The sequence below is a fragment of the Ooceraea biroi genome, chromosome 5 (assembly GCF_003672135.1).
Source record: "Ooceraea biroi isolate clonal line C1 chromosome 5, Obir_v5.4, whole genome shotgun sequence".
Lineage (NCBI taxonomy): Eukaryota > Metazoa > Arthropoda > Insecta > Hymenoptera > Formicidae > Ooceraea > Ooceraea biroi.
In genome coordinates, this window is record NC_039510.1 from 12762077 (window position 1) to 12772970 (window position 10894).

At 44.9% G+C, this 10894-nt stretch overlaps 1 protein-coding gene across 2 annotated transcripts in view; it reads left to right on the forward strand.

Annotated features, from left to right (window-relative positions):
* The window catches only part of LOC105281003 (cytoplasmic polyadenylation element-binding protein 2), a 169635-nt gene that overhangs the window by 8868 nt on the left and 149873 nt on the right, over nucleotides 1-10894 (forward strand). For both annotated transcript variants that reach the window (XR_894220.3, XM_011341909.3), the window contains exon 2: nucleotides 5933-6044. Coding sequence is in view for 1 of the 2 variants with exons in the window: in XM_011341909.3 (XP_011340211.1) it covers nucleotides 5933-6044 (112 nt within the window). In the remaining variant the exon portion in view is untranslated. The remainder of the gene's footprint in view (nucleotides 1-5932; nucleotides 6045-10894) is intronic.

Below are 10894 nucleotides of genomic sequence, written 5' to 3' on the forward strand. Positions count from 1 at the left end.
ACTGTTTGTGTAAACTAGGGAGTTTAGTTTAATCTATATAATCATTTATTACCTTTCTATAGATTACAACTCTGTGTATAGACGAAAGAAACAATTTTAATTGTCCATTTAAATCTTTAATAATATTGCATTAGTAATGTATTGATAGTAATCGTGGAGTGCATTTGTGTGATACAATTGTCTTTTTTACTCGAAGCAAGGACTCGTATACTGCGGCGCCACTCGTTTCTATTGAAAGAAGACGTCCCGCTACGAAGGATCGTCGAACGATCAAGATCGCCATTATATGGCATTGCTAAATATCTCCCTCACGTATTAAACACCAAGCCTAAATTTGGCATTATTGTTCAACACAACATGCGCCGATGATACAACGGTACTTGCCACATTCTCCACCCTTTGGCGGCCATCGCGGCACGCCGATGTTACCGCCTCTGTGTATGTTACGTTACGCCACCCCTTCTCTCGCCGCGAGCTCCGTTTCATGGAGGTGACCTACTTTGTGCTAGCCGGCTGGAATCGTTGCTTCCGCACACGCCTCGGGATTCAGGTTGCGTTGCAACCCTCTCCGCATGCTTTCCGCACCCTCCGCTCGTTACATTTGCGGGGGAGAAGCTTTGCTCGCTACGTAATCGGATCGGATAACGGATGACACGGTTATATAAATGACAAAGGGATGCGACTGCAGAGAATCAAATTCTTTTATCGAGCTTAATGTTTTAAACTTGGGACACTGCAGAATTATTGGTTTTTATTTCTGGGTAATATTGACGGCAATTATGTGCGAACTGTCACTCGCGAATTGTGTTGTATCGCAAACAATTACTGATGTGACCTCTTTATGAAACTTTTCGACAATGTTTGCATTTTTTAAATATAATTAAATGACGATATTTAAATGAATATTCTAACAATAGTATAGTTAATATTATTAGTAAGAAAGCCAATTTATGCGATGCAACCTATTCGATATGACAATAGAATCAGCCAAATGAATTAGTTTTACTCTGTCCACGTGAAACATGCAGTATAACGTAATAAAATAAGTTCCATTTCAGTATCAGATGCGCGCAGGAATAAACACCGAAATAAAATACAATCGCAATACGCCACGAGGCCCGACAGGATATTGTATGCTCCGCAATCTGAACTCTTCCCTGAACACCCGCGATGTAATACATTCTGGCACCCGGATTATTATTTTCCCCGCGCGGGGAAATAATAAAACCGTCACCCCCGCGGGACAACGACGATGTCACACCCGACGTAATAATTACTCGTCGCGCGTTCGGCTCCTCTAATGGATATTCCGACAATCACAATAAGGACACAGTCTCCCCCGCGGTCCAAGTGTAAAACGCAGACGCGCGCGCGCGCGTAAACGCATGTAAAATAGCGCAGACGAGCGTCACGAAAACGGCATATACAAACGCGACTACCGTGCCGCCAGGCCGAAAGAAAAAGGGTTGCAATGCGATACAAAATGCGTGGGGTGGCGTGACGCGAGCTGGGAGTATTCGCGTCTAGACTACTAGATGGATGTACGACAAAAATGCAGAATACGCCTTCACGACACCTGAACACGCTCATCCCCCATTGGCAATCCCTTTCACGTGGAACTCCCTTCCCAAACCGAGATGGTCCTCCCGGCCATTATTCCTACCCCGTGAAATTAATCATCAGGCTTAGTCACAACTTGTAAAAGTTGCCTTTCCCCTTCGTAAATTGTAAATTCGTGGATTTATTTATCACGTAATTAATCGTACGTATATGGACGTCTCTATATGGAGAAATAAGAATCTAAATGTATTCCGAGTATGCCTTAATGAACATGTGATGTTTATTAGACCGATGCGGTTTCGTGCGTTAGTCCCATTTCGGTAACCCTCGTTTTATTTGCTAATGCAGGCATTTCCGCAAACTAAAAGTGCTTGTTTGGGGATGCGTTACACCTCAAAGCACGTGACGGGAGTCACGTAAGATTTGAGTGAGATGACGTATGTCCCCCGCGTGTCTTCTGCCACATTGAGGGTAACTCCTCGCATGCGAGGCATGCGTGCGAGAATATCAGGTAACGTCTGCGCGCTAAAAGGAACATGGACGACAAAATTTTTCCCGTGTCGCTGTGTCTCGACGAAACGTAACCGCGAGAACCGCGAGAACCGCGTCATACTACCGGTCGTGCGAGTATTACGTCACGTCTCGCTCGCAGAGACTGCGCAAAACGGATGGACGTACGCGATGTCAACCCTCTAGAAAATTTACGCGTTTGCACCCATGTCCCCGGAGCACTCCTGGATTACATTCAGCGCCTCTGTTCCGCTCGCCATAATTCAATCCCCGACCAGACCAGGATGCCCACGACAGGTCACGGATTATTCGTAAACGCCAGGTCAGCAGAGAGGACCGATAGTGTTAGCGCATGCACACATCCGCGCGCGCACATGGGGGTTGCACGCGGGGAGGAGGTAACCATTGCTTTTTACGAGCCACCAACTTCGGAACTGGGCCAACCGCGACCGCGCTTCGCAACCATGAAAGCGTGCGGGGTTCTGGGTCGAATGGAATCCTTCTAACTGATACAGGGAGAGAGTCCGCGTGGCGTGTGCGTAAGTGAGCGTCTTCGATCCAGGGGAGGACTGTTGTGGATTCCGTCGTTTCGATTTCGCTCGTGTCCATGTATCGTGCGAATTCCATTACAGAGTATGCGAGCGAATTTGAGCGGAGATAAATATACTCCTCGCTTTCTCTCTCTCTCTCTCTCTCTCTTTCTTTCTCTATCGCGAATGAGATAACAAATCGTCGATGGAAGATGTGCATCCCCGTGATACACATGCACACATGGCCGGCAGTATGGGATCCAGCGTTACCTGACGTGTACATATGATATTGCAGTGTTTTCTTCACGTCTCCTTCCGGATCACCCAATTTCCCGACGGTCTCTTCCCCTCCCGTTCCGACCCGCATACCTACTCCCCGACGGTGGGGGAAAATTTGCGCAGTGGCCTTCTAGCAAAGGGGTGGTTCCGCGATGGTAGTAGTGATCACGGTCAAGACGTTGCCGATTGTCAACCGAAGACAGATACTCGGTATCGATGACCAATGGCCAATGGAGGATCGCGCAACTTTGCAAGAAGCCCCTGACGACTGTTGCAAATGGAAATTATGGTATATAGCCGTGAGGACAGACGATGCTGAGAAAAAGCGAACAGAACACAGAGAACGGAAAGAAAGACAAAGATATCGTGAGAAGGTTGAGGGGCGGGAGGGTGGAGGAGAGAGAGAGAGAGAGAGAGAGAGAGAGAGAGAGAGAGAGAGAAGGGATACGTAACGAGAGAACGGGAGGCGACGGGAGTAGTAGGGGTGGTACCGGGATGGAGCCTGCACGGAGGTTGCTGTCGACGCCCTGCCGCTGCTTCCTGGTTTCCCTATATTGATTTTCCACCGCGCCGCGTGCTAGACAGAGACGGCACGGAGCCGAGGAACATTTTCCCTCGTTGTACGTGTATGTGTGTGTGTGTGTGTGTGTGTGTATGTGCAGGGAGGCGCGCGAGCGTATGTGCCGCGCGTGCGCCCGTGTGCGTGCGTGCGACCGCGCGCAAAGCGGCCCGGGAGAGGGAAGTGGGTTAGAACCCGGATGGAGGGGCCGGAGGGCCCCCGCGGTCGTGCACAAGGAAGGAAGAGATGCTGGACCAGGGAGGGTTGCGGGCGGGGATTGCGAAGGGGACGCGTTTGTGGAGAAGGTGGGGCCACCTTTTGCACCTCCGCGCTGGCCGTGCCAGCGTGGAAAGATGGGCACGATTATTCGACATCAGGGGCCCACCCATTTCGCTCCTCTCCGCTCCATTCGTACGGTGTTCCCGGATACCCGTCTCTCCCTTTTCCTCTTTCTTCTTCCTTCCCCACCCCCGCATTGACCAAATAAGTGTCACGGCCGTTTCCTTCCAGAACGGCGGCGAAGGCCGCGCTTGCCCGTGTCGGCGCAAATTTCAATATTGGTCCAGAATAGGTGGAATGTGTAAGGATTATCACGTGCCGTCAGAGATTTATAAATATCGCGGGATGTTAAGTAATTTATGTCGTGCATGATTTACGGCCCGTTGAACGCAGAATATAATAGGGACATGTATATTATGCGCTTTTATGCGAGGTATTTAGTTGTGCCTTGACTTGAATTTTGAGTTTAGATTGTTCTTGTTCGCTCTTCCGCTACTAAGAATCTGCATATTTCTATTTGTTCGTAGTTGCATAATTCACGTAGTTATTCAATAAGTATTATGAATATACGAAGTCTTTCAAGTGCAGATAGTGTGAGCATCCGGAAATGGAACGTTCATGGTCATACATTCCGAGATACGTTCATCCGGAGATACCTTGTGAGGTAGCATTTGTTTGCGCGAATGGTCGTTTCTCCTGCACCCGTTATTTTTCGTTACATCGGCCGTTCTTCTCAATTGGTCACCTTCAAAGATTCTCGATTCTCCTCTGTTATCGTGTCTCACCCATTTCTTTCCCCCATAACTCCTTGTCTGCTTCCTTTACGAAACCCTAAACGCGTGGGAAGAAATCTGGGCGAAGGAATTGTTGCAAAAGGAAGATGTACTATCTCGGATTACTCTCGATAAACACTCGTCAAATAGCGTAGAGAAAATATTGTTCATTGTCTCTCGATTTAATCGTTTAACCTTCTGTAGACGTTCCAAACTAATTTTGTATGAATTAATGTTATACATTTTTTTATTTTAACACCATCACTTTATCTAACGCAATAATTGTTGTAAAAACCAGCATATACTGCAAATAGTTTATTAAATAGGTAATACTATAGTTTGATAAATTGCGGTCCGCCTGGATCTTCTAGCAACGACAACGATATCGATGCATATCGATCAGAAACTGCGAACTACATGAATGGTGTTCTAATCTGCTCGCAGATATTATTAATCTCGTTGGAGGTTGACTTTTTTATCGAATCTACCGCGCGAGGAAGTCAGCGATTCCATGGCGTGACGTCCAAAATAAAAGAGGACGGTCGGACTTTATCAAACTTTCGTCGGGAGCATGGCGTTTCGGCCGCGTGCGATAGCCGAAATAAAAGAAGGGAAACGGATGTGCATTAAGGGTATGGTGGCGGTGATGGTGCTGGCGACGGCGGCGGCAAGGATGGACTTTTGAATACATCCCCGCTTTAACTGCACTCCCCGATTCGTTACAAGTGGTCTATTACAGGCCTTTCTCTCAAGTCTTTTACCCCTTGTACTTCTTTCCTGCCGTTCACGAGCGGCAAGCTTCCTTCTGACAGATTCTTCTTTCTCTTCTCTCTGCGCCTTCTCTCCTGTCGTTTTTCAAGCTCCGCGTTACTCGTCCCTCGTTTCCGGGACTGCCGGTTTGCCGGTATCCCATCTAGAACATTCGCTCATCGCTAGAAGGCTTTCTCCTAACAGATATACAAGCCTTATCTCAAAATGGCTTGCGGACTGAAAAATTCATAGCGTTTTATGCGTAATTTTTTCTACATTATGGTGAACGTGAACGTCGATTTCTCGAGACAATTGTCATAATGGAAGTATCGTCTGAGTATTATCTCATGCGAAATAACGGTGAATTAGATGAAGAAATCGAACATTAATCACTGATGCTTGGTTATACATTAAGTTGAGATCTGCAAATTTGAAAGAACAAATGCAATTATACTTTTGAATGTTATTTATGATAGGATACATAACTGCAGAGGAATTATTTAGAATTTAAAAGCGACTCTAAATTGAGAGTTGCATATATTATATTTTACTTGTATGTTAACTATAGATTGTCTTTTTTTTATCTTGTGTTAAGTAATGATATTTAAATGGTTTCTTATCGCAAAATGGGACTTTAAGGTACAAACAACTATTAGAAAATAAAATGTAAAATTTACGATGTTATTTTTCAGGATCGTATGACGGCTAATGGAAACTCACCGTTAGACAATATGAGGACCTTGGAACACTATCTGAGCGACATTATGCGAGCAGGCGCAGCGGATACCCCGGAACATCTGAAAGGTATGTGCAGTATTTTCCTAAGCTGCGTAAAATTCAAACGATGTACAGCACACCCGCAATATCTACGATAATGGCTCAAGATGATGCGTATTAAATCGGAAATAGAGGATTTTTCGGAGTTTACTATCGCGAACTTCTCTTGCGATCCCCGGCATGCGTTAAAACTTCGGTGAAAGTGTCTTAGATAAGCTAATAAACCATTACAGCAATCTTGTCATTGAATGAATCCATTCAATGAGTGATTCGAATTTATCGCGTCAAATGTGGCGTGGCCTCACCGATTAATTATATAGATGCTTAATTTCAGTTACTTAAAATATTTTATGACGAACGTAAATACTTACAACAATTGTAAGAAGTATATAAATATAAATTTGTTAATTACACAACGATTTTAGTCTAGTAATATTTACTATGGTAGGTGTGCATAATACAATTCAAGAAGAATAGGAATATGTAAAAAAATTGCAGATTTTATTATTTATCTTAGAATACAATATTATGTCTCAGTAGTTATTATATCTTAGTAGTTGATTTCTTCCAAGTAATTTGACAAAATCAAGCGATGCAAATTTACAGTTCCCGATCATAAAGTTTGTATTATTGCTCGATAATATCGTAGTAGTTCAATAATTCTATAAATTATGAAGATAATGATCGTATAGATCGCGGAAATAAACATATTATTTTATAGCTTAAATACAGAGAGAAAGAGAAAGAGACAAGTCATTTTCCATTTACATTTCGTCATAAATTTGTATATGCGTATGGATTCTGATTATGCATCGCGTGTTGGTAAAACGTAGTAACGTTTCTCTTCTACGTCAATTACTTATTTATATTGGCGTAGTACTATATATACTTCGCACATCGATCTTTAGTCGTAACGTTGCATTTAATGCACCGTTTGATTACGTCGCTTCGAGTCTACGTTTATTACATCGAGAGTGCACTCGAGGTCGATCGCCTCGATATGAACTCTCGTAGCCGCGCTATGTGATACTACTAGAATTGGAGAGCAATTGGCAAAAACAAACTACAGAGTACGCAAAAATGTTCACGAATATACATATACTACTTATTTCGTACTATTTTTATAAAATCTTGTTATACAAATCAGCCACAAGAACAATCTTATTATAAGTTTCTACAAATAATCGTACAATGCAATTTTTAAGTATGAATATCTAGATTTCAATAGAACATGCATGCGCATAATCGCATCATGTTATTTTAAAAAACGTCAAAAGTTATATTGATAATGTGCAAAGGCTAATATTATACTGAGACACATTTCTGATGTTCGCATTTCTTGCGACTCAGATTTAGCGTCATACTGGCACCGTATTTCTGGATCAAAAGCTACTCAAATAGACGCGAAATGAGAGTCTCTGGACTATTGATCAGATAAATGACGTTCCGTGACGTATGAAGATGCTCTTTCACGTGGCCATTACGACGGCGCGGATTCTTTACGCCGTCGAGTATCGCCGGTGAAATGTTGGTCGCGCCACGATGCAGCCGCATTTCAATGTGGCGACCGCGAGAGCGCGAGTCGATCCTTACATGAATGGGCCTCGAGCCAACTACGAGTTGGGCGGGAGACCGACCAGAACAACTAACCAGCCCAGCCGACGAACCAACGAATCCAAACCCCGACCGGGACGACCACTCGACGCACCGTCGAAGTACTCTGCACCCTCTACTCGACGCGACTCTACTCACTTTACGTCGGTACGTAGGGACGCAGACGACGCCATGCGTACGGACGTGCAGGCGGCCACACAACGCATCGACGAGAGGAAGAGGATGAAAGCTGCGGAGGCAGGATGGCATGCGTCTCGCCTGTGTCGCATTCTCCCTTACCCCTTTCGCTCCCCATTTTCTTTTTTGCGCCTACTCGACCTGTCTGCACGTAAAAGAGAAAGAGAGAGAGGGGGGGGATGCAGAGAGCCCAACAACCCCCTCAGACGAGCATTCTCGCGCCCCGCACAGTCAAGGGCAAGGGTGCCATCGCCGAGAGCCTATCTCGTCGGGCAGTCTCTGTACAGCGAAACCGTACGACAGCCAAGAGGAAGGAAGAGAGGAGGAGGGAAGAATGAGGGAGAGACACAGAGAAGAGGTGAACGGGGTGTTGAACACCCCGGCGCGAAATCTCGGGGATTTTTTTCTGGCGGACTTCAAACGAACGTATCTACCTACCCGTAAGGGGTATGCCACGTCACGGCGTCTTCTTCGTCTTCTCGTTCACGCGGAGGCGGACGGTCGTTGTGCAAATAGGGCAGCTCTGAATTCAGCGGAACGACGACGGCTATAGTCCGGCATCGTTGGGATTTATCGATCGCAGCGGCGCTCTTGGAGTAGACAATGCGAGCTCTGTAGTAGCTTCCACGGAACACGGGTCACGAAGAGAGTAACCTGGATTAGTAAGTGGGTGTATGATAGTCGGATATCTTTGTTCCTTGCGGGGGTATTACTGAACTGCGCGGTGGTGCATTACTGAAGTTGCCGGGAGCATTCATCGGGAAATTAGGACAACGTGATAAAGCGCCGGCATACTCTCTTGCGATGTGTTATTGGGATTGCATCTTATTGCGCTTAATGATTTTGCTATAAATGATATGAAGAGAAGGAACGGAAGAAAAAACGGGAAGCCGCTTTGCTCTGAGCAATTAGGAGGTTCAGCTTGTGGGGTTTTTCAATTATTTCTCTATGGTAACGATAATGACCGCGCTCATTATATTTCGTACACCTCTCGAAAATGAAGTTATTTTTAAAGCATATCGTGCGCATATCGATCGAAGGAATACAGAAGGAGGAAGAACGACACCAGCGTCTTCGGTAGACCGACATCTTTATTGTCTCGTGTAATTATCTTGGAAACTGTCTATGGGATGATACCGGGGTCTATGCGGTAAGGTTCTTTTGTCTTATACCACCGAGCGCTTCCTCTTCCACTCCCGCAATTAAATCTGATCCGATCGTAAACCGGAGTTAAATAATGACGTAGTATAGAAAATGAAGCTACATCGACAGAGGGTTTTCAGCTCCCTATAGAAAAGAGAAAACAGAAAGATGAGGAACAGTACTGAAGAAAGCGGACGACAAAGAGATGATTGATGAGGGTATAAGACTCGTAGAAAAATCTTCCATAAAGATATTTTTTGGAAACCACGATAGTAAGAGAAGTCTGTCATCTTGTTTTGGTTGTCGACTTAGAATTGATGTCAAAGAAAGAAGACATATTTAAGTGCATTACATAAAAACCGTCTCGTGTATTATAATTAATATTAGTTATGTCACTGCTTATAAATAATTAAGATTGCTGTAATCGCGTTTGCGCGTTATGCAATTTTAATTGGAAGTATTTGAGTAACATAGAGCCTCTATCTAGGTATCATGAATTTTAAAAGTTAACGAACCTCACGGCAGCTTGCGCGAAAACGAGAAGTAATCGGGTTCGAGTAGCCCCATCCTGGATTATGAAGTTTCAAATTCGCGAAGTTTATCGGCGCCCCCGGTTTCCATGGTACGCGGAAATACATTAGGAGGAAAGTTCTTTGAAGTTTTGCGGTCGAGCCGAGGTGAGAGGAAGAAAGAGGAGGAGAGGACGAGGCAAGTCGTTTTCTCGCGAAAATCGTTATCCGGACGAACGTTCTACCAACTTCACCGTCTAACTGGGGGGTTACTCTCGGATTTTCGAAAAACTTGACCTACTGCCGCGGTGTTAAAGTAGCGCGATGACACTTCTCAAGATGGCATCAAGTACGCCTACTCAGCAGCGATGCTCCACAATGCCTCCGAAGAGAGTGGGCTTTACTGTGCTAAAAGTGTGCTAAAGAAAAAGCTGTCCTAGCTACGAAACTGGCGTCTAGGTGCTCCTCTCCCTTTGAACGATCATTTGTCTCTCGTCGTTCAAAGAATAATACGAGAATTCACGAGTCTTTAATTCGTTATACGCACGAGACAGATGAACAGTTAAGAGAGCAGACTTTCTGTTAATTTTCTATATGTATCGCAGTTATTAATAAAGTAAAGTTGAAAGGTCAGAGAAGACACGAACGTGACATAGAGTCGTTTGTACAGTATGTTCTGATCGAAGCATCGATTACGGCGGTAAATACCTGATTCAGTCCCAAGTTTCATCGAGGCTGGAATAAACTTACTGTTAGCATTCGTTTCACGAGATACTTTTCACTGATTCGCGCATCGTGTCTGGCGCTTTCAGTGCGTCACGCGAATAACGTTACTGGACAATATCGCAGAGCGCATGGGGAACTGAGCAAAATCCATTTCACCCCTTCAACAAATGCACTTTCATTCACGGGTCGCACGACCACCTCTGAATAAACGACGATGTGTGGCGTTTAATATAGCCGCCCGGCGCGTCCTTGAACACAGTGTCCGCTTTATAATTTCATTTTCTGACCCACATGCGACTGTCATGTAATCGGTTAGTAACACGACGGGATTCGTAGAGGGTGGTTTTAACCACGCCGCGCTCCCCAGCCATCTAGGGTTTCATTGGCTCGTATATTCTCTATGTTCTCTCTTTCTCTCTCTTTCGTTTTGTCCCTCTCGCTTCGCTTCGCTTCCGATTTTCCTGCTCTTTCTGTCCTTCCGCCAGACGTTCAAAGCGTGTGCATATAATTGAAAAAGATGAATGAATGGAACGAGGGTGTGCATGTACCAATATAGGACTTACTACACCATCACGACTTTGAAAGGAAACAATTAATGCACGTGAGTACATTCGACGCTTTGAAGCTAAATACAGATTCCTTGTTGAATCCGGCAAAAGCGTTTCATGAGGATATTTTGTGAGGAAACTGTCTGCAGGAAGAAATATA